Raw genomic sequence first — 23,592 nt, 5'->3', positions numbered from 1 at the left:
TTCTTTCCCCTTCTTCGCCCCCGCCCAGCCTAGGTCTCATCCTGTTATACCTTCTCAAGACGTGGGAAGCACATTTCTCCTGCCTCAGCCTCCCGAGTGGCTAGAATTACAGGCGTGCATCGCCATCCCTGGCAGATTGGGGGGAGGGGGGGTTGTTTGTTGTTTGTTTTTTGTTTTGAGATGGAGTCACTCTGTCGCCCAGGCTGGAGTGCAGTGGTGTGATCTCAGCTCACTGCAACCTCAGCCTCCCAAGTAGCTGGGACTACAGGTACCTGCCACCACACCTGGCTATTTTTCGGTTTTTGTTTTGTTTTTTGAGACAGAGTCTTGCTGTCACCAGGCTGGAGTGCAGCAGTGCGATCTCGGCTCACTGCAGCCTCCACTTCCTGGGTTCTAGCAATTCTTGTGCCTCAGCCTCCCGAGTAGCTGGGACTACAGTTGTGTGCCACCATGCCTGGCTAATTTTTGTATTTTTAGTAGAGACGAGGTTTTGCCATGTTGGCCAGGATGGTCTTGAACTCCTGACCTCGTGATCCACCCACCTCGGCCTTCCAAAGTGGAAGCACTCTTTAACAGTTACAGTCTCACAGTGATGTCCATGACTATTTGAGGTATGTCATAGTGTGGCTACCCTGTCCCCCTGGCTGAGCTCTGCGGGAGCAGTTATTTTGCCTACTCCTGCATTGTCCATAGCGTCTGGTACGTAGGCACTTGATAAGCATTTGGGCAGTCACAGTGTGACAGTATGGTGCGGTGAGGGACCGGGTCATTGTCCCAGGCCAAAGTAAAATCCCGGGCCACTCTCATTGTTCTAGGCAGAGAAATGGGACTTTCTGCTGGCACTTGAGAGTAGTGGCCACACCCTTGGTCTCCAATGATTGCTCCAAGATGGAACACCAGGTCAGGGACCAGGACCCAGTCTCTTGTTAGGTCACTGCCCGGCTGCTTCCCTTTCACTCTCTAACCCCGGCTTTCTCCCACAGGGATCTTCATTGCCTTGCTGCTGCGCTTTGACATCAGGTGAGTGAGTGAGGGCCTGCCCCAGCATGGGGTTCTCCAGGGATTCTCCAGTGGCCTTCAGGAACCCAGAGAAGGTACCTCAGGGGACCAGACCCTCCACCCCATAGCAGCCAGAGCAATTCTGATTTTATCTGCATTTTGCATCTTGAAGTTCTAAGTGTTTGAAGAGCTTGTGGTCAAAAAAAATGTTTTAAGAATCACAGGCCAAGAGTTTTAAACCCACGAGGACCTGGTGGTACTCACAGTGCTTTCTCACTGTGTGACCTTGACAAGTGGCCTGACCTCGCTGAGCCTCCGGTTTCTCATCTTGAGTTAATAACAAGAGTTCCTACCATGAATATCTGGAGAGAGTGCTGAGCACATACTGACCTCAGCTCTTGGTTGAATCCTGGTTGCAGTCATCATCATCATCTTTTATCAGCCTAGGGTCAGGTCACCATGTCTCAGCTCCTCTAGCTGTTCCCTGCCCTCTCTTTACTCAGACATTTTTCAGTCTGTTGTAGACAGCACGAGGAAGAGAAGGTGGGCCAACTTAGGTCAGCATTTAAAACACAGGAAAGGTCTTATCCGAGTTAATGCATCTGTGTGCAACAGGACTTGCCGTCAGCAGGGGGCGCCAGCAGCAGCTCCATTCATTTTATGCTCCGTCATCTCTGTGAGGGCTGGCAGTGTGTGCACTTAACTTTGAGGTGGTTTGTGAACTCTTGGTTTCCTCATGCCTGATAGTTGCAAAAGCAGTAATAACAGTGACAGTGATAATGAGAGACTTACTACCAGCATCATTGAAATCCAGTTTCCATGTGAAACTTAGGTTTTTCCCACTCACATACACCTGGGTTATTAGTGTAGTGCCACTTCGAACCTTAGGAGCATATGGGCTCATAGTCACCTTTGGAAGAGACCTGGCCAGTCTGTAAGTAGAGGGATGTCTGTGCCAGCCGTGTCTACTCCTGGCTGTTCAGAGGTAATACAAAGTGAAACCCATCAGAAACCCCCAGGCTATTTGCTGGAAACAGATTCGACTGCCAGCACCCTCAGAGACAGAGTCTCATTTCTAGCCTGGGCTCACAGCATAAGCAGCTCCTCAGCTGATTCCAGAATCAGTGCAACATTCCCAAAGGGAGTCACTTGTACCCAAATTCTCACGATAGGCGAGTTTTCAAGGTACTTGCAGCTGAAGGCTTAGAAGCACCCAGGACAAGGAGAGAAGGGCGTCAGAAGCACTTATTCATTCCACAAATGTTAACTGAGTCCATAGTACTGGCTGGGCACATCCCAGGCACTGGGGACATGCAGAGGTTATGGAGCTGGCATTGGAGAGGGAAGTCACGTAATGGCAATGTCGGGCTGCATATGATTCATCTGTTCTGAAGCCGATCTTGGATGAATCACCTCCAGGAAGCCGCTGGCATTTATTTACGCAGCCAGCATCTGTTAGTGCCACCAATCGGCCACTGAACTATTAGGCCCACTGCACTTAAAAGTAGTGACTTACCTTTGCAGTTTCTGTATCTGTGTTTCTCAAAGCATGATCCAACAGTATGAGATTCACCGCAGATGTTTTTTCAAAATACAGATTCCTGGACCTTGCTCTAGGGCTATTAGATCAGACTCCCTGGGGATGGGACCTTGAATTCTGCATTTTTCCACAAACTTTCCAGATGATTTTTATGCTGACTAAAGTCTTACAGCCACTGTTCTAGGTTGTAGCATTTGACATTCATAACTACCAAGGAGATGAGCTCCTCATTTTCCCATTTGCAGATGAGTAAACTGAGGCTAAGAGAAGGAAAGCAACTTGTCCAGAGACACATAGCTGGGGGCAGTATCAGCGTGCACACCCACCTCCAGACTCCCACCCCAGAGCTCAGTCACCCCCACAACCTCTAGGGTCTTCCCCAGCTCCCTCAGAAGGGGTGTTATATCTAACCTATATCTAACCTTCCTCTTTCTTCACACCTTCCCTGAAGCTTGAAGAAGAATACCCACACCTACTTCTACACCAGCTTTGCGGCCTACATCTTTGGCCTGGGCCTTACCATCTTCATCATGCACATCTTCAAGCATGCTCAGGTGAGCAGGATGGTATCAGAGTGTCAAGAACACCTCACTGCAAATAGAGGAACTTACAGAGGATTTATTTGTAAATGCAAGCAGTCCAGAGATAGGCACTCTCCACTGGTGTTGAAGCAGTCATGTCTGTGATTCTCTTGGCCTTTCATTTGTGGTTGCAAGATGGCTGCCACTGCTCCAAGCAGCATGGGCACGTTAGAGGCAAGAAGGAGGGAAAAGCATAACAGCCATGACTGCTTCCTTCATCAGGAAGGCAGGAACTTTCCCAGAACCCTCTCAGCATCTCGTGGGCCAAATTGGGGTCCTAAAGCAACCCTGGCTACAGGAGAGTCCAGGAAAGAGGGTTTGGCTTCTCAGCCTTGGTAGTGGGAAGCAGACAGAGAAGAACAGGATTGGAGTAGGTGTTGGGTACTGGGGCCTCCCTCCCCCTACTCCCAAGTAGCCCAGGCTCTGCCTCCTTCTCCCACCAAGATGAGGATGGAGTACTGAGCTGCCACAGAATGAGGCAACGTAGCACAAGGACTGGGAGCCTTCAGTGTGGCCTTGAGAGGGGAAGATTCAGGGGAAAGTGAGCAGACAGGATTGCCCTACTCTCTGCTGGAAATAATAAGAACTCCTGTTTGTTAAGCACTTCCACATGCCAGGCTCTGCACCCGTGAGGGTCCTTGTGAACAGGCGGGGAAATGAGTTGAGGTGCCACACTGCACGTATGTGATAAAGCCGGGATTCAAACCTGGGTCAGCATGGAAACCACACCCAGGCTGTCAAGCCCTGGCCATGGGAAAGCCAGCATGGAACAGGGGCTAAGGGAGCCCTGTTGTGAATCCCAGCACTACCCAGTAACCATGGAACTCTGGGCTTGCTGCTTCTGTCCCCTTTCCCCTTCCCCAGGGCCCAAATACAGACGAGTCATCTTTGAATTAATCACCAAAGCTGGGGTTTTTTTAAATCACTCTGTGCCAGGCACTGTGCTAAACTCTTTTGCTAATAACTCATTTAGTCCTAGTATTACTTTATAGAAGGTCAAAAGGCCCCTAGCCCATAAGTAGAAAAACCAAGAACCATTGTGGAACTGCCTCTCACTTCTGCTCAAGGGCTTCAAGCGTGTGTAAGCTGAGAGTAACATGCATATGGCAAGGGGTGGCAGAGAGTGACTGGACCTGGCTGGACTGGAGAACTAGTTAAGAGGCCTTTTGGAGGTCTCTGCAGCTCTCAGCCCCTTCCTGGAGTCCAAGCCCAGAGCCAGTTCTCCCAGTGGCCACAAGGGGGCAACCTCGCCTTCTGCCTGGCTGGACTGGGAAAAGGCACCCATTCAGAGCTCTGGCACACAGGAGTCCTCCTTTATGGGGCAACTGCAGCGCTGAAAGAATGCGGACACTACGTCAGGCTGGGCCCTGGATGGCTATCTGGACTCCGGACTAACGAACTCCTGAACCCTGGCCCAAGTCCTGTGTTACTCAACAGCAGCAGCCTAGCCATTCTCCCTAGTCATCCAAGTGGGCACCTCTAAAAATTCTTCTTGGAAAGGGGATCCAGGACGTGAGGGGACTGTGTTCCATGGGGTCCCCTACTCTCCAACACACAGGTAGTCCCAGTGCTCTAGGTAAGGGACACTTCTGCCTTTGTGCAGTGGTGTGATTTCAGCTCATTGGAACCTCTGCCTCCTGGGCTCAAGCAATTCTCCTGCCTCAGCCTCCCAAGTAGCTGGGGTTACAGGCATGCACCATCACGCCCAACTGATTTTGTATTTTTAGTAGAAACAGGGTTTCCCCATGTTGGCCAGGCTGGTTTCAAACTCCTGACTGCAGCTGATCTACCCACCTCAGCCTCCCAAAGTGCTGGGATTACAAGCGTGAGCCACCACTCCCAGCCTACTTAGGGATTGTTAGATTCAATAATTTAATATACGTAATACAGTATTGATCACAGCCCACCTATGGCAGATGGCAAGAAATAAATCTGAATATTAGGATCAAGGGCATGTGGGAAAGATTTATTTGTTCTCTGGCCAAGGGCTGGCTTTACATTAAGAATGAAGTCTCCAGCCAGGTGTGGTGGCTCACACCTGTAATCCCAGCACTTTGGGAGGCCAAGGTGGGTGGATCACCTGAGGTCAGGAGTTCAAGACCAGCCTGACCAGCATGGGGAAACCCCATCTCTACTAAAAACACAAAATTAGCCGGGCACGGTGGCTCACACCTGTAATCCTAGCACTTTGGGAGACCGAGGTGGGTGGATCACGAGGTCAGGAGATCAAGACTATCCTGGCCAACATGGTGAAACCCTGTCTCTACTAAAAATTTTAAAAAATTAGCTGGGCGTTGTGGTGGGCACCTGTAGTCCCAGCTACTGGGGAGGCTGAGGCAGAGAATCACTTGAACTCAGAAGGTGGAGGTTGCAGTGAGCCGAGATTGCACCACTGTACTCCAGCCTGGCAGCAGAGTGAGACTCCATCTCAAAAAAAAAAAAAAAAAAATTGGCTTGGTGGTGCATGCCTGTAATCCCAGCTACTCAGAAGGCTGAGTGAGGCAGGAGAATCTCTTGAACTGGGAGGCGGAGGTTACAGTGAGCTGAGATCACACCATTGCACTCCAGCCTGGGCAACAAGAGTGAAACTGTCTCAGAAAAAAAAAAAGGGAATGAAGTCTCCTCACCCTCTTCAGGACAATCTCTTCACTTCATGAGCACCCATGAAGAAGCGCCATGAAGGAGCCATTCATTGAGTATTTACCAGGCCCTAAAGATTAGCCAGGCATGGAGGCTCACACCTGTAGGCCCAGCAACTTGTGGGACTGAGGTGAAAGGATCACTTGAGCCCAGGAGGTCAAGGCTACAGTGAGTGAGCCATGTTCATATCACTGCATTTCAGTCTGGGAGACAAAGTGAGAATGCTGTGAGGGAAATTAGAGGGACTTACAGAGCATGTAGCAAGGGACTTGACTCCATGTGAAGGAACGCAGTGCACCAGCCTGGCCAACATGGTGAAACCCTATCTCTACTGAAAAATACAAATATTAGCTGGGCATGGTGGTGCACACCTGTAATCCCAGATACTTGGGAGGCAGAGGTTGCAGTGCGCCAAGATCACACCATCGCACTCCAGTCTGGGAGATAGAGCAAGACTGTGTCTCAAAAAACAAAAAAAGAAACTTGGCCGGGCACGGTGGCTCACACCTGTAATCCCAGCACTTTGGGAGGCCGAGGCAGGCAGATCATGAGGTCAGGAGATCGAGACCATCCTGGCTAACACAGTGAAACCCCGTCTCTACTAAAACTATAAAAAATTAGCCGGGCGTGGTGGTGGGCGCCTGTAGTCCCAGCTACTTGGGAGGCTGAGGCAGGAGAATGGCATGAACCCGGGAGGCAGAGCTTGCAGTGAGCCGAGATCGCGCCACTGCACTCCAGCCTGGGTGACAGAGCAAGACTCCATCTCAAAAAAAAAAAAAAAAAAAGATTTGGGTCTCTGAGCCCTCTCCTTGTGAAGCATTGATCTTCCTCCTCTGCAAAAGGATAACCATCATGGGATGTGCCAGTGAGCTGACTATTCCTGGGAAGGCTAAGCTCAGTGCCTGTACAGTAGATGTTCATGATTGGGGTCTTAGTATAACTATCTTTTTCTCCAAACCCAGCTTTATCAGGAGTCTCGGCACAGACATGCCAAATTGCTTGGATGTGAATCCTGGGGGAGCCAGTGGCCAGCTAGGTCATCTTAATACAGGCTGCAACAAGTACTCATTAGCGCAGCCGTGACATCATCATCACTATAATAGCATCTGGAGCATTTGCTAAAATGCAGGTGTGAGCCCCAGACCTCAGGAAGCAGAGTCTCTGGGAGTAGGACCAAACCAGGAAGTTGCATTTTAAACCTAGTGACCCAGGTGATTCAGATGCTGCCAGCCAAACCCTTGGGAACCCTTGAAGCCCTGCCTGCTTGAGTTTCTTAGTTTTCTTGCATTCCCTCTCAGGAGGAGCAGCCCTTGTCTGGGAGTTAGCCCTGGGTTCAGGTCCAGCCACTAATTTGCTGTGGTCCTGGACCAGTCACTGTCCTTCAGTTCAGCCCAGGAGGGGTTTGGGGTGCTGGGTATGGCCCTGAAGCAGTGCGGTGCCCAGCATGGCCTCACCAGCCTGTGTCCTCTCATAGCCTGCCCTCCTATACCTGGTCCCTGCCTGCATCGGTTTTCCTGTCCTGGTGGCGCTGGCCAAGGGAGAAGTGACAGAGATGTTCAGGTAAGGCAGAGTGGGGGGCAGATGTCCTCATGGGCACCAGTGCACCTGCTGGCAGTCAGTGGAACCTGCTGGTGGTGTCTGTACACCTCTCCGGGGGAACATTGTTCCTGCCACCAGCCCCACCCCTCGCCCTTTCCACCAGTAGTACATGGGTACCTGGCCTGTGGGTACCAGTGGGAACCTTCCCCTGAGCCAGGAGCCAGGGGAGCACAAGGCATCAGGGCTCTCTAGGCATCCCCCCATCCAAATGCTAGCCAGATCTTAAGAATAGCTGTTGTGGATTTTTCTCTGCCTACTGTCAGAAGCCCTGGTGACTCTGCCCCCAGGTGATTTCAGACATGTCTTCCCCTCTCATGGGCTCAGTTTTCACATGTGAGTAATAGAACAGGGGGCGTGTGGGATGCCCTAGTGTGGTAGAAAGTGCCCTGAGTAGAAGGCAGGTGTCAGTCCCTGTTCATTCACCTCTGTGGCCGTAACCCACAGCTCACTGCTTTCTCTCCATCTGTTTGTATCTCACATAGATACCCCTTTCCCAGGGCCACATCCACACCTGCCACATCCTGCACACAGCCCCACCCATACCCCAAGGCCTGCGTGACTCCAACAGGTGTCTGCCCACAGCACTGCCGACCCTGCCTGCCAGGGACCTAGAAATAGCTGCCAGTTGCGATTAAAGCTGCCTACTCGGGTGCCTTCCACCCAGTTCCACCTGCCTGGCCTCCAAGCTGTCCCTAGAGTGCCTGCCAGGGCCTCCTGTGCACCTGGCTCCCCGCAGGGGAGCCTGTGACTCACCCTTCCCCCGGACCTGCCTCTGCCCTCCCTGTCCTGCCTAGAATCCCCAGCCCCCAGCCTGCCTGCCCACATTGCCTCACCCAGCAAAGCTCTGTGGTCTTAGGCAAGTGGGAGCTAGGGGTGAACTTGGGGACAGGTCTCGGGGAGCTTTGGGAGTGGGCATGGCACCCGATCCCTGAGCTTAGCACCCACCTCTCACCCTCCCTCTGCCTCCCATCCAGCCCAGGTTTCCCTGCCCTTCCCCTTGGGGTAACCTCCCAATGCTATTGTGCCCTCATCAGGCAAAGCTCTGAATACACAAGGCAGAGAGTGCCCATGGCCTTTACCTGCTTGGTGCTAAATGTTCTGCCATACAGGTACCCTGCCCCCACTTTTTGTCCTCCACTCCTACCCTGGATGTTCTTTGATTGGGGTAAAAAGCAAGTGATCTCTCTCTCTGTCTCTCTCTCCCTCCTTCCTCCCCATTTCTCTCCCCTAATTCTCCACCTTTTGTTTTACTTTTCCCTTTTATTCCCCCCCTTTTTTATTGATTTACTTATGTTTATATTGGTATCACATTCACATAGTAAAAATTCCAGAGCTGTAACAGAGAGAGCACCCTCAGGCTCCAGCTACCCCACAGAGGCCAGCAGTGTTACACAGACATTCAGACACCTGTGCACTGAAACCCGGACGTGTGTATACATCTTCTTGCACAGACGGTAGCATTCTTCGAGCATTCTGCACCTTGCCTTTCCACGGTATTTCTTAGAGGTGTTTCCACAGCAGCACATACACTTCTAGAGCATGCTTGTTCTTTTGCACAGCGGCCTGATGTGCCTTTGTCTAGGTACATCTTTTTTCATTTTCCAAATATTCTTTCCATAAAATCTGGAAGTGCAGAAATAGGTAAAAACAAGACGGTTCTGCTCTCTGCTCCTTGGAAAGGAAGTCTGTCTTCCCTTAGTCTTTCCCTATCCATCTCTTTTTTCTGTCTCTTCTCTGTCTCTCACACAGCTACGAGTCCTCGGCGGAAATCCTGCCTCATACCCCGAGGCTCACCCACTTCCCCACAGTCTCGGGCTCCCCAGCCAGCCTGGCCGACTCCATGCAACAGAAGCTAGCTGGCCCTCGCCGCCGGCGCCCGCAGAATCCCAGCGCCATGTAATGCCCAGCGGGTGCCCACCTGCCCGCTTCCCCCTACTGCCCCAGGGCCCAAGGTAGGGCAGACACTGCAGCTCCAGGGTACAGGGCAGGGAACATTACCAGGAGTAGGCCGCAAGAGGCAGCTCCTCTACAACCACTGGGCAGTGGCTGCACCCAGCCATGGGGCTGGGAAGGAGGACAACCCCTAAGCTTCCTGCCCTCAACAGTAATGCGGGGCCCACATCATAGTGGATGGAAATGGCCCTTGTCATGCAGTAGTAGATACTGTTACCATTCAAGGAATATGTATAACCTTAGGCAAGTCACTTACTTTCTTCATCTGTAAGTGGGCACATTCCTGCCTCACGGGGTTGATCTGGTGAGGAAATATGTGTATTGTCCTTGGCATGAACTCAGTTGCTTGAAAAGTGGAGCCCATAGAAGGAGCTAAGCCAGGGTGTCTGTCTTCAGAGCAGCACCTTGCCACTTGCCAGTACAGCAGTGCCCTCACCTCTGGCGCTGAGCTGTTTGATTGATGCTGTGTGCCCTGGGAGGCAGCCTATCTCCATCTCTTGTAGCCTTGTCATGGCCGCCCCTTTTTCCACGCTATAGCAGAAGGTTCAGGAAGCTTGATGTCAGCCCACACAAGCCCAGGCCCAACCTCTCTTCCATTGGGTGCTGCCCTCGCTGCCTCCTGGCACCCCCGGGCTCAGAGAAAGCAGAGCAGCCTGTCTGAGGAGGGCATGCGGTAGGGCTGGGGCCAGGTGCTGTTAGGTGCTGGGCAGTGGACACAGGGCTGACGCTCCGCATGTGACCAGGCGCTTTCCTAGGATGGGGGTGGGGGAAGGGGACAACCAAGGTTCTGCTCACCCTCTCCTCTAAATGAATTATTATTGTTTTGTTTTTTGGTCAGTTATGAGGAGTCAAATCCTAAGGATCCAGCGGCAGTGACAGAATCCAAAGGAACAGAGGCATCAGCATCGAAGGGGCTGGAGAAGAAAGAGAAATGATGCGGCTGGTGCCGGAGCCTTTCAGGACCAGACCAGACAGATGGGGGCTGGGCCCACACAGGCATGCACGGGCAGAGGGCACAGGAGGCTGAGGGCAGCTCCAGGACAGGGCAGGGGGCAGCAGGATACCTCCAGCCAGGCCTCTGTGGCCTCTGTTTCCCTCTCCCTCTCCTGGCCCTCCTCTGCTCCTCCCCACACCCTGCAGGCAAAAGAAACCCCCAGCTTCCCCCTCCCCCAGAGCCAAGTGGGAAAAGTGGGTGTGATTTTTAGATTTTGTATTGTGGACTGATTTTGCCTCACATTAAAAACTCATCCCATGGCCAGGGCGGGCCACTGTGCTCCCGGAAGGGTTCTCTGCGTAAGCACCCAGTGTCTTGCCCTCGGTTTTCTAGGTCTTACCTGCCCACCCAGAATCTTTTCTGCAAGCCCCTTGAGGGTGCCCACCCCAGTGCCTGGCCAGCCCTGCACCCCAAAAACACCTTTTAGCCAGTAGAGGGGGCCCACGAGCCTTCTCTCTCACCAGCTGTCACTTTTCTCACCACCTTCCTAGAAACACTTGGGGGCAGCAAGGGTGCTGGCAGATGAGAGTCCCCCACTCACCGTGGTGAGAGCGGTGCGGAGTACCCAGGGCTGACCTGACTCACAAGGGAAGCAGTAACTGTAGAACCTGCCAACCTCCCTGGTCCCTGTGGCCATATGGCTTCGGCTGGTGAGGGCTTGGAGTCTAGGTTACCCTGAAGATCAAGACTTTCTCTCTCCCATTCTGCCCATTCCTGGGTTTCTTCCCAAAATTGCTGTGGGGCCAGTCACAGCACAAGGGCCAGGACCTCTAGAGAGGCTGGAGTGAGGAAGGATTGAGCCTAGTGATTGTCAGAGGCTTTCTGGGGCCTAAGAGCTGAAATCTTAGGGCCCGGGTTTCCCTAAAGTTTGCTGAAGACAGCAGCCCTGGCCAGCAGGAGACCGACCCCACACCACCCCAAACCAGGCAAACAGTGGCCACAACCCTCATCCACCCACCTGGTATGAGGTCACTGAGTGGGGAAACAGAAGAGGGTGGCCACTGGACTGACAGACCCAGGGCTCTTCTTTGCCCAAAGCTTCAGGTTCAAAGGCTGAAAATAATAGTGGCTTCCAGTTTGGAAGTGACCAAAGGACAATCATGACCAGAGACTCAGGAGTGTGATTGTAGTACCTTCACTAGGTATTAACATGTACTAAGTACCTTGATAGAGGATTTCACTTCTTTCTGAGTCTTGGGCTGTAGGTGCTATTATTAGCTCCACTGTGCAGATGAGGGAATTGAGGCAGCTTGCCTATGGACATCAATTTGACCTTAGCCAAGCCAAACTGAATTCCAAGTTCCTAAGGACCGCAGATCCTCCCCAGACCCCTGTGACCAAGTCACTGTGGCTGGTGTGCTGGGCATCCCTGAGGCCCAGCCACTCAACTTTACTGGCTCCAGGATTCTATAGGAAGGAAAAGGGGTAGAAAATCTCAAAAGGCTTCTTCCAGGGCCGGGCGCGGTGGCTCAAGCCTGTAATCCCAGCACTTTGGGAGGCCGAGACGGGCGGATCACGAGGTCAGGAGATCGAGACCATCCTGGCTAACACAGTGAAACCCCGTCTCTACTAAAAAATACAAAAAACTAGCCGGGCGAGGTGGCAGGCGCCTGTAGTCCCAGCTACTCGGGAGGCTGAGGCAGGAGAATGGCGTAAACCCGGGAGGCGGAGCTTGCAGTGAGCTGAGATCTGGCCACTGCACTCCAGCCTGGGCGACAGAGCCTGACTCCGTCTCAAAAAAAAAAAAAAAAAAAAAAAAGGCTTCTTCCTTTCAGGGAGGGGGTTCCCTCTCAGAGGCTTCTGGAATCTCTACCCACTCCAGCCGACTTTTGAGGCCATGTGGTCCTGGAACAAAGCCCCTCTGAGGGCGGCAGATGGGGCAGGCGGCCCAGGCACACAGCATGGTTGGCTCTGCAGCCCAGGGCCCACAAAAGCCTTATTGAGTCACCACCAGCCCCCGGCAGAGGCTGAGGTGGCAGTGGCGCCGAGCGCCTGCCACCTAATGACTGTCCTGGCCCAGCCAGATGTTCCGCAGACCTCCGGAGCAGCGGACCAGGGCCCGCCCGGCCAGCCGGCACCGCAGAGGCCACTCTAATTCCAATTAACCAGCTTCAGCTGAGCAAACAGCGGGCAGTGGTGGCCCAGCCCGGGCGGTAGGCCCGGCCCGCAGAGCCTGCGAGTCTAGACTCCAGATGTGAACCACCACCGCCAGAGTCCCATGGAAAAATGGCACCAGGCAGGGCAAGGATTAGGCCTGCATGCTGAGGAGGGGGTGTGGGTGGTTGCGCAGGGCCCCGAGTGGGCTTGATGCCAGTCTCACCTGGTTTGGGGTGGATCCTTAGGAAACTGCTCTAGAACCCAAGTTCTACCCTGCTTCATCCAGTTCTGTTTCTGTGCCTCAGTATCCCATGACGGCTCCAAGGGGAAAACCAGCCCTGCTGAGACCCCAGTGTGCGCTTTGTGTTTCACATGTCACTAGCATTATGGTAGTGCAACTGACCCTTGAACAACACAGGGATTAGGGGCACCAACCCGCATGGTCGAAAATCTGTATAACTTTTGAGTCCCCCAAAACAAATAATAGCCACCTGTTGACCAGAAGCCTTACCTGATAACATAAAACAGTCAAAACATTTTGTATGTTATATGTACTACAGTGTATTTGTATCATAGAGTAAGCTAGAGAAAATGTTATTAAGAAAAAAAAGCCGGCCGGGCGCGGTGGCTCAAGCCTGTAATCCCAGCACTTTGGGAGGCTGAGGCGGGTGGATCACGAGGTCAGGAGATCGAGACCATCCTGGCTAACATGGTGAAACCCTGTCTCTACTAAAAATACAAAAAACTAGCCGGGCGCAGTGGCGGGCGCCTGTAGTCCCAGCTACTCGGAGGCTGAGGCGGGAGAATGGCGTGAACCCGGGAGGCGGAGCTTGCAGTGAGCCGAGATCGCGCCACTGCACTCCAGCCTGGGTGACAGAGTGAGACTCCGTCTCAAAAAAAAAAAAAAAGAAAAGAAAAAAAAGCCGGGCGCGGTGGTTTACGCCTGTAATCCCACCACTTTGGGAGGCCGAAATGGGCGGATCACGAGGTCAGGAGATCGAGACTATCCTGGCTAACACAGTGAAACCCTGTCTCTACTAAAAATACAAAAAATTAGCCGGGCGTGGTTGTGGGCGCCTGTAGTCCCCAGCTACTCGGGAGGCTGAGCCAGGAGAATGGCGTGAACCCGGGAGGCAGAGCTTGCAGTAAGCCGAGATGGCACCACTGCACTCCAGCCTGGGCAACACAGCAAGACTCTGTCTAAAAAAAAAAAAACATAAGAAAGAGAAACATATTTAGTAGTAGAGGGAATGCAAAAATAAATTTTAAAAATATATTATTCATTAAGTGGGCTGGACACTGTGGCTCACACCTGTAATTCCAGCACTTTGGGAGACTAAGGCAGGCGGATCACAACGTCAGGAGTTCAAGACCAGCCTGGCCAATATGGTGAAACCCCCGTCTCTACTAAAAATACAAAAATTAGCCGGGTGTGGTGGCAGGCGACTAGTCCCAGCTACTTGGGAGGCTGCGGCAGGAGAATCACTTGAACCCAGGAGGTGGAGGTTGCAGTGAGCCGAGATTGCACCACTGCACTCCAACCTGGGGGACAGAGCGAGACTCCGTCTCAAAAAAAAAAAAAAATTATTCAATGAAAGTGGATCATCATACATAAAGATCTTAATCCTAGTCTTTGTGTTGAGGAAGAGGAGGGGGTTGGTCTTGCTGTCTCAGGGGTGGCAGAGGTAGAAAAAAAGTCCATGTATAAGTGCACCCGCACAGTTCAAACCCGTGTTCAAGTTTCAAATGCATCTTAGATTTACTTAATCGCTGTAACCACCCTTTGAGGTACCTACATCATTCTTACGATGGGGAAACTGAGGCAGAGACCGTAAGTAAGGGCCTGGGGGCATGTGAACCCAGAGTGTCTGGCTTCCAAGATTCGTATTCACCGTGGTGCTGTTTGACATGATCAGGATACTGGATCCCTGGTTCCCTTTTTGGGGGGTCAGCGTTGGAGAAGGCTCGGCAACCTCGGAGTCTGTCTGACAGCAGGGCTGGCTCCTGCAGTGTGAATGGAGTGGTCTAGCCCACGCTGCCCTGTGCTCGACTGTGAAGGGGGAAGGACCTGCTTCCCAAGGCGGGTCCAGCTTTCTGAGGGAAAGCCTTCAGAACCTCCATCAGGCCGGCACCAGGTACCAGTTAAGCACTGGGCAGGGAACAGAAGTGGTCAAACGCCGCTTGCCGCGACTTGAAACCGCTGAATAAATGGATAATGTCAAGCGCTATGGCTTACAGCAGTAGTGACTCCGGTTCCTACGATCATGTCTGGGGTCCCTGAAGAGCAAGGTAAAAGTCGGCCATCCAGGAGGTCAGAGTTCAGCTGTTGCACAAGCAGGGAAGCTGGGTCACCCCAAAACACGGTCAAGACTTGCGGTGGTATCAAATGGCTATCAGGGGCGGGGCCTCAGGGGCCTGCCCCGGCCTCCCCGCCCCGCGTTTGGATTCCCTCCAGGATTCCGGGCCAGGGCGCGGGAGGCGGAGGCCGAGGAGAGGACGGGAGGAGGCTGCATCCTGCCCTCGTGCGTCAGGAAGAGCCGAGCGAGCGGGAAGGAAAGCACCAGCCCCCACCCCCGCCGCGGCCACACCTGGGTTCTCCAGGCGGGCAGGGGGGCCTCCGGGCAGGCGCCTGGCTCCAGCAAGTCTGGGCCGCCTCCCCGCGCCGCCCCGCGGGGGCCGCCAGATGGGCTGCCCGCCCGCCCAGCGACGCAGGCAGGAAACGGCCGGCCGGGCTGCCAGGAACGCGCTCAGGGGAGGGGACGGGCCTGGCCTGGCCACGCCCGCCGGGGAAAAGGAGGGGCCAAGCGCCGCCCGGCGGGGACTGGTGAGTTCCGAGAGCCTGCGATCCGTGTCCCTGCCTTTACTAGCTGAGTTTCCTTGGATAGGTCGTTTTACTGCTCTATACCTCAGTTTCCCTACCCGTAAAGCGGGGCTGCTTGTCTCCGCTCTTTTCCCTTTTTCCTTTTTTATTTGTGCAGCAGGGTCGCGCTCTGTCGCCCGGGCTGAAGTGCAGTGGCGTGATGACGTCCCACTGCAACCTCGACCTCCTGGGCTCAAGCGATCCTCACGCCTCAGGTGGGACTACAGATGTGTCCCGCCACGCCTGGCTGTTTTGTTTGTTTGTTTGTTTTACTGGTTGAGACGGCGGTTCTCACGCTTGCTCAGGCTGGTCTCGAACTGGCGCTCCAGCAATCTTCTCACCTTGGCCTCCCAAAGTGCTGGGATTAGAGGCGTGAGCCACCGCGCCTAGCCTCAGCTATTTTCGTGTGACCTCAGGACAATTTCTTTCCCTTCCCTTCCTTGGTTTTCTTACCTGAAAAATGGGGTGAACAATTGAACCTCCCTCAACCATGGGCTAAGCCTTTATTTTCCTCCCCACTGTAGCCCCAACACTTGGCCCATTGCCTGAAACATGAAGGCACTCAGTATTTGTTGTATGAGTGAATATAAAGGTTTGGGACAATCCTCAGGGCCTGGCTATGGCAGGCACTTCATAAATGGACACAAATTATCAAATTACCTTGAGTCTAATGTTTACCAACCTGCGACTTCAGGCAAGTGACTTCCCATCTCTGAGCTTCACTTTCCTCGTCTACTTCATGGCTGTGAGGATTAAGTAAAATAAATAATACATGGAAATCACACATAGTGTGTCCTCAATAGATATTTATGGAAGAGTCTCCAAGATGTGAGAAAAAAAAAGGGAAATACTATTTGAGTAAATTTGAAGGCAAGGAATATACAAAGGAGTTAAGTGGCTTGGAAGATTTTTGCTATATATGTAAACTAAGCTGTGTGTGGATGCATGCGTATTTTGCTTGTTGGTTGGTTTTTGAGACAGGTTGTCACTGTAGTCCAGGCTGGAGTGCAGTGGAGCAGTCATAGCTCACTGTAACCTTAAACTCCTGGACTCAAGCCATCCTCCCACTTCAGCCTCCTGAGTAGTTAGGACTACAGGTGCGTGCTACCACACCCTGCTCTTTTTTTTTTTTTTTTTTTTTTGAGCAGTCTCGCTCTGTCACCTAGTGGCGCGATCTCAGCTCACTGCAAGCTCCGCCTCCCGGGTTCATGCCATTCTCCTGCCTCACCCTCCCAAGTAGCTGGGACTACAGGCGCCCGCCACCAGGCCTGGCTAATTTTTTTTTGTAGTTTTAGTAGAGATGGGTTTCACCGTGTTAACCAGGATGGTCTTGATCTCCTGACCTCGTGATCCACCCATCTCAGCCTCCCAAAGTGCTAGGATTACAGGCGTGAGCCACCGCACCCGGCCTCATTTTGTATTGTTAAGCCTTTGGCCCAGGCACGGTGGCTCACCCCTGTAATCCCAGCACTTTGGGAGGCCGCAGCAGGCAGATCATGAGGTCAGGAGTTCGAGACCAGCCTGACCAACATAGTGAAACCCCGTCTGTATTAAAAAGAAATACGGCCAGGTGCAGTAGCTCACACCTGTAATCCCAACACTTTGGGAGGCCAAGGTGGACAGATCATTTGAGGTCAGGAGTTTGAGATCAACATGGCTAACATGGTAAAATCCTGTTTCTACTAAAAATTAAAAAAAAAAAAATTAACTGAGTGTGGTGGTACACGCCCGTAGAACCAGCTACTCGGGAGGCTCAGGCAGAAGAATTGTTTGAACCCAGGAGGTGGAGGTTGCACTGAGCTGAGATTGTGCCGTTGCACTCCAGCCTGGGCACCAAGAGTGAAACTCCATCTCAAAAAAAAAAAGTTTTTTAATTAGTCTGGACACGGCTCACACCTGTAATCCCAGCACTTTGGGATGCAGAAGCATGTGGAATGCTTGAAGCCAGGAGTTCAAGACCAGCCTGAGCAACATAGCAAGACTCCTCCCAATCTCTAAAAAAAATTTTCTTGGCCAGGCGCAGTAGCTCATGCCTGTATCCCAGCACTTTGGGAGGCCAAGACAGGTGGATCACCTGAGGTCAGGAGTTTGAGACCAGCCTGACCAACATGGTGAAACCCCGTCTCTACTAAAAATACAAAAATTAGCCAGGAATGGTGGCAGGTTGTAATCCCAGCTACTCAGGAGCCTGAGGCAGGAGAATCGCTTGAACCCGGGAGGTGGAGGTTGCAGTGAGCCGAGATTGTGCCATTGCACTTCAGCCTGGGCAACAGAGCAAGACTCCTTCTCAAAAAAAGAAAAAAAAAAACAAAAAAAGGCTGGGGACAGTGGCTTACACCTGTAATCCCAGTACTTTGGGAGGCCGAGGCGGGTGGATCATGAGGTCAGGAGTTTGAGATCAGCCTGGCCAACATGGTGAAACCCCATCTCTACTAAAAAAAATAACAAAAATTAGCCAGGTGCGGTGGTGGCCAGCTATAATCCCAGCTACTCAGGAGGCTGAGGCAGGAGATTGCTTGAACCTGGGCGGCAGAGGTTGCAGTGAGCCGAGATTGTACCACTGCACTCTAGCCTGGGCAACAGAGGGAGACTGTGTCTCAAAAAAAAAAATTAGGCTGGACATGGTAGCTCACATCTGTAATCCCAGCATTTTGGGATGCCGAGGCGTGTGGATTGCTTGAGGCCGGGTGTTTGAAACCATCCTCAGCAACATAGCAAGACTCCATCTTTACAGAATTAAAATTAAAATATTAGCCAGAAATGATGACACACATCTGTAGTCTCAGCTACTCATGAGGCAGAGGCAGGAGGATTGTTTGAGCCAAGGAGAAATCTTGGGAGGTCAAGGCTGCTGTGAGCCATGATAGTGCCACCGCACTTCAGCCTGCGCAACACAGCAAGATTCGGTCTCAAAAAGACTGGGCACCACGGTTTAAGCCTGTAATCCCAGCACTTTGGTAGGCCATGGCAGGTGGATCGCTTGAACCCAGAAGTTACAGACTGGCATGGACAACATGGTGAAACTATCTCTACAAAAAAATACGAAAATTAGCTGGTCTGGTGGCTAACACCTGAGGTCCCAGCTACTCAGGAGTCTGAGATGGGAGGATCACCTGAACCGCAGGTGAGCCATGATCGCACCACTGCACTCCAGCCTGGGTGACAGAGACCCTGTCTCAGAAAAAGAAGAAAAGAAAATTAGAATAGATGTAAAAAACATTGAAAATAAAACAGCACATTCGGCCACCCATAGATTACTTTCATATTTTTTTCTGTGCTTATCATTTTTTTAACCCAAATCAGATCTAAATGAGATATTTTTTCCATAGTTAACAACCGTCTTCCCATTCCAGTCGTCATCCCATCTCACACCCAGACAGCATCCAACCTTTGTCATTTTAAGGCAGACAGGTGTGATAAACAAGGCTATCTTCATGTGAAGGCAGACCCCTGCAGAGGATGGCTGGTGGAGTCTTCAGTGGGCCCTCCCTACTGCCTTCCCAAAGCCATCAGTCCCAGCTCTGTGCCCCCTGGGATCAGCCCAGAGTTAGGGGTACCCAGAGAAGGTGCTGCTTCAAGACCCCCATGGGCCGGTCCACCTCAGACAGGTGCTTTCCTTTGCTGCCAGAAGCTGGGCACCCACCCCCTCTCAGGCTACCCCAGGGCCCAGCTGGGCTCTGAAGTGGGGGAGGGGAGGTGGAGGCACTGGTAACACTCAGATGGAGAGAAGGTGAGGGAAAACCCAGGGCACTGAGTCTGGAAAGCAGGATTCTTAGGTGTGGAGTTTGGGGGAGAAGCTGAGCCTCCTTCTGCCTGACCGGGGTCCTTTCTGCTTGACAGGTTCTCTGTGCAATTATGTGTGCATGCTGGGGTGGGGGGTAGGTGTTTGACTGAGAGTGCCTGCTCTTGTGAGAATCTATTCTAATGGACTGGGTATGGTGGCTCATGCCAGTTATCCCAGCAATTTGGGAGGCCAAGGCGGGCGGATCACCTGTAGTCAGGAGTTCAAGACCAGCCTGGTCAACATGGTGAAACCTGTCTGCACTAAAAATACAAAAATTACTCTGGTGTGGTGGCACGCACCTATAGTCCCATCTACTTAGGAGGCTGAGACAGGAGAAGCACTTGAACCTGGGAGGCAGAGGTTGCAGTGAACCAAGATCATACCACTGCATTCTAGCCTGGGTGACAAAATGAGACTCTCAAACGGAAAAAAAAAAAAAAAAAAAAAAGAATCTATGCTAATGTTTGGGTTTCTACAAGTTGTGGGTAAGGGTGAAGTTGAAATCTTATGTGGACCAGTGCTGCAGATGGGTTTCTATATGGTTGTGTTTCTGAATGCATGATTGTATGTTTGTGTCTGAGTATGTTTAGGAGTATGTGTTTCTGAAAACATTTGTGAGCAAGTGCCTGCATTGGTGTGTGGGTGTGTGTAAGAGAGACAGAGATCATGTGGAAGTGTTTGGGTTGATAAAAGGGCTTTTGCAAAGGCATTGCCTGTGCGAGTTTTGTGAATGTGCGCTGTTCCATCTGCTTTCTTTTTTTTTTTTTCTTTTCTTTTTGAGACAGAGTTTCGCTCTTGTTTCCCAGGCTGGAGTGGAATGGCGGGATCTCGGCTCACCGAAACCTCTGCATCCCGGGTTCAAGCGATTCTCCTGCCTCAGCCTCCCGAGTAGCTGGGATTACAGGCATGCACCACCACACCTGGCTAATTTTGTATTTTTAGTAGAGACAGGGTTTCTCCATGTTGGACAGGCTGCTCTCAAACTCCCAACCTCAGGTGACCCGCCCGCCTTGACCTCCCAAAGTGCTAGGATTACAGGCATGAGCCACCGCACCCAGCCCTGCTTTCTGTGTGTGTGTGTGTGTGTGTTTCAGGTCTTGTTTTTTTGGTTCATGCTTCCCTTTGCCTGGATCATCCCACAGTGGTGCAGTCACAGTTCACTGCAGTCACAGTTCATTGCAGCCTCAAGCTCTCAAGCTCCTGGTCTCAAGCAATCCTCCCACCTCAGCCTCCCAAGTAGTTAGAACTACATGTGTGCCACTGACCCGGCTAATATTTTTTTTTTTTTTTTTGAGACGGAGTCTCGCTCTGTAGCCCAGGCTGGAGTGCAGTGGCCGGATCTCAGCTCACTGCAAGCTCCGCCTCCCGGGTTTACGCCATTCTCCTGCCTCAGCCTCCCGAGTAGCTGGGACTACAGGCGCCCGCCACTCGCCCGGCTAGTTTTTTGTATTTTTTAGTAGAGACGGGGTTTCACCGTGTTCGCCAGGATGGTCTCGATCTCCTGACCTCGTGATCCGCCCGTCTCGGCCTCCCAAAGTGCTGGGATTACAGCCTTGAGCCACCGCGCCTGGCAATATTTTTTAATTCTTTTTTTTTTTTTTTTTTTTTTTTGAGACCGAGTCTCGCTCTGTCGCCCAGGCTGGAGTGCAGTGGCAAGATCTCGGCTCACTGCAAGCTCTGCCTTCCAGGTTCAGGCCATTCTCCTGCCTCAGCCTCCCAAGTAGCTAGGACTACAGGCGCCCGTCAGGACGCCCAGCTAATTTTTTGTATTTTTCATACAGATGGGGTTTCACCGTGTTAGCCAGGAAGGTCTCGATCTCCTGACCTCGTGATCCACCCGCCTCGGCCTCCCAAAGTGCTGGGCTTACAGGTGTGAGCCACTGCGTCCGGCCAGGCTAATTTTTTTTTTTTTTTTTTTTTTTTTTTTGAGACGGAGTCTCGCGCGCTGTCACCCAGGCTGGAGTGCAGTGGCCGGATCTCAGCTCACTGCAAGCTCCGCCTCCCGGGTTCACGCCATTCTCCTGCCTCAGCCTCCCGAGTAGCTGGGACTACAGGCGCCCGCCACCTCACCCGGCTAATTTTTTGTTTTTTGTTTTTTGTTTTTTGTTTTTTTTTTTGAGACGGAGTCTCGCTCTGTCACCCAGGCTGGAGTGCAGTGGCCGGATCTCAGCTCACTGCAAGCTCCGCCCCCCGGGTTCACGCCATTCTCCTGCCTCAGCCTCCCGAGTAGCTGGGACTATAGGCGCCCACCACCTCGCCCGGCTAGTTTTTTGTATTTTTTAGTAGAGACGGGGTTTCACCGTGTTAGCCAGGATGGTCTCGATCTCCTGACCTCGTGATCCGCCCGTCTCGGCCTCCCAAAGTGCTGGGATTACAGGCTTGAGCCACCGCGCCCGGCCAATTTTTTAATATTTTTGTAGAGACAGGGTCTCATTATATTGCCCAGGCTGATCTCAAACTCCTAACCTCAAGCAATCCTCCTTCCTCGGCCTCCCAGAGTGCTGGGATTACAGGCATGAGACCCCGCACAGTCTGTTTCTGCAGCGGCCTCTCTGTGGCTTCCTCTCTTCTGGCCTCATGGAGAAACCCCAGAAAGAGCACAGACTCTGCAATTAGAGAAACAGGGTTTGGAATTCTGTGCCATTCTCTCCCTGTGTGATTTGGCCAACTGATTCAAAGGCTGTTTCCTCATCTGTAAAATGGGGATAAATTAGTCAGTGGTCCTTGTTATTATTCTGATTATTCTTCTCTCTGCTACCTGCCCCCTTCCAAAACACCAGCCGGTCTTCTCTGCTCTGGCCAAATTGACGACAGCTTTGTTTTCAAGCCTAAAACCTGCTTCTTCCAATTTGCTCAGCAGCTTTTTGCTAATCATCCAGAGTGAAGCCACTGGGGGAAAGTGCTCCTGGGAATGCCTCCACAGAGCTGCTGATTGTGCGCATGCTGTCAAAGGCTCAGATTTTTCTGTTCAGGCCCAAACGGGCAGCACGATCTGGGGAAGTTGCAACAGGGAAAGCCAAAAGAAAAAGAAAAACCACGAGAGTTTTTACTTCCTTAATAAAATTGGTTTCGGTGCTCTCTTTGGCAGCACATATACTAAAATTGGAACTAGACAGAGATTGGCATTGCCCCAGAGCAAGAATGACACACAAATTCGTGACGCTTTCAATAAAAAATAAAATAAATTTTTTTTCCCAGTCTGTGTCTCTCTTAAGCCCCACAGGATAGAAATGTCCTAAAATAAGACATTAAAGAAGAGGAGAAGTCCATGATCTGTTCTGGTTTTTGGGTGTTGTCGTTGTTGTTTTTTAATGGGTCTCTCGGGATTCCACCAGACCGCCCCCCCCTTCCCAGCCGCTGTGTGGTCTGGGCCTGAGAACACCAAGCCCCCCGACCCGCGGCCCACGCCCACCCACCACCCAGCCTAGGCAGCGGTTTCCCAGGATTCACATGGTAATGAAGGCATCCATCTTCTCCCAGACACACACTGGGCCCTCCGACCCTCCCAGGGCCCGCACAATGGCCCACAGCGCCGCGGCCCCACCACCTGTTGGATTTTCCCAGGGAAGGGAGAGAGGCGGATGGAGGGGAAGACCAGCTCGCCTCCTCCCAGCCCCCAGCCCCATTTGCGCCCTGGTCGCAAGAGTAAGTCAGAGAGGGCACCCATGTCCTCGGACTCCTAATCCATCCTCAGCACCCTGTTTCCTCATCCGCAAACAGGGTGATTGGGAGGATTATAATGGGAATGGTAGTAAGGACACGCTGGGGAACTGGATTGCCAGAATAAAGAGGGAAAGGCCAGGCAGAGTGGCTCACGCCTGTAATCCCAGCACCCTGGGAGGCTCATGCCTTTACTAACCCAGCACTTTGGGAGGCCAAGGCGGGCGGATCTCTTGAGGTCGGGAGTTCGAGACCAGCCTGGGCAACATGATGTAACTCCATCTCTACTGAAAATACAAAAATTAGCTAGGTGTGATGGTAGGTACCTGTAATCCCAGTTACTCAGGAGGCTGAGGCAGGAGAATCGCTTGAACCCAGGAGGCTGAGGTTTACAGGTGTAAACCAGCATGCCTAGCTGGAATTATAATTTCTATTTGATTTGTACCCACCAGGAACTCAAATATTGGTGAAATAAATGACTCTCCCAATAGATACACTATTCCACCTTGTGAGAAGTGACAGACTGGGGTGGCTGGGAGCAATCACAGCAGGCCTCTGGGAGGTAAGGATAATTATAGCAAGGAACAGAAAATCAGTATTATCACTTTTTTTTTTTTTTTTTTGAGACAGGGTCTCGCTCTGTCTCCCAGGCTGGAGTGCAGTGGTGCAATCTCGGCTCACTGCAACCTCTGCCTCCCAGGTTCAAGTGATTCTCCTGCCTCAGCCTCCTGAGTAGCTGGGATTATAGGCATATACCACCACTCCTGGCTAATTTTTGTATTTTTAGTAGCGACAGGGTTTTGCCAAGTAAGTCAGGCTGGTCTCAAACTCTTAGCTGTAAGTGATCTGCCCACCTTGGCCTCCCAAAGTGCTGGGATTACAGGT

General features: G+C 52.1%; 2 protein-coding genes and 1 non-coding gene across 4 annotated transcripts in view; all 3 read left to right on the top strand.

Annotated features, from left to right (window-relative positions):
* Window positions 1-10,570, top strand: part of HM13 (histocompatibility minor 13) — a 182,831-nt gene extending 172,261 nt beyond the window's left edge. Inside the window, exons 10-14 of one of the 2 annotated variants that reach the window (XM_050807168.1) lie at window positions 984-1,020; window positions 2,991-3,093; window positions 7,235-7,320; window positions 9,109-9,255; window positions 10,151-10,570. In XM_050807168.1, coding sequence (XP_050663125.1) covers window positions 984-1,020; window positions 2,991-3,093; window positions 7,235-7,320; window positions 9,109-9,255; window positions 10,151-10,247 — 470 coding nt within the window. In that variant the 3' untranslated portion in view covers window positions 10,248-10,570. The remainder of the gene's footprint in view (window positions 1-983; window positions 1,021-2,990; window positions 3,094-7,234; window positions 7,321-9,108; window positions 9,256-10,150) is intronic. The other variant, XM_050807169.1, reaches the window with a different exon arrangement.
* Window positions 1-23,592, top strand: part of LOC126964308 (cytochrome c oxidase subunit 4 isoform 2, mitochondrial) — a 393,425-nt gene that overhangs the window by 311,422 nt on the left and 58,411 nt on the right. The window lies entirely within an intron of this gene.
* On the top strand, window positions 22,120-22,223 carry LOC126929890 (U6 spliceosomal RNA). Its single transcript, XR_007717327.1, has one exon. It is a non-coding gene; the product is annotated as a U6 spliceosomal RNA (small nuclear RNA).

The sequence above is a fragment of the Macaca thibetana genome, chromosome 10, assembly GCF_024542745.1.
Source record: "Macaca thibetana thibetana isolate TM-01 chromosome 10, ASM2454274v1, whole genome shotgun sequence".
Taxonomy (NCBI): Eukaryota; Metazoa; Chordata; class Mammalia; order Primates; family Cercopithecidae; genus Macaca; species Macaca thibetana.
The sequence above is the reverse complement of the archived record's forward strand: the minus strand, read 5'-3'. Positions and strand labels throughout refer to the sequence as shown.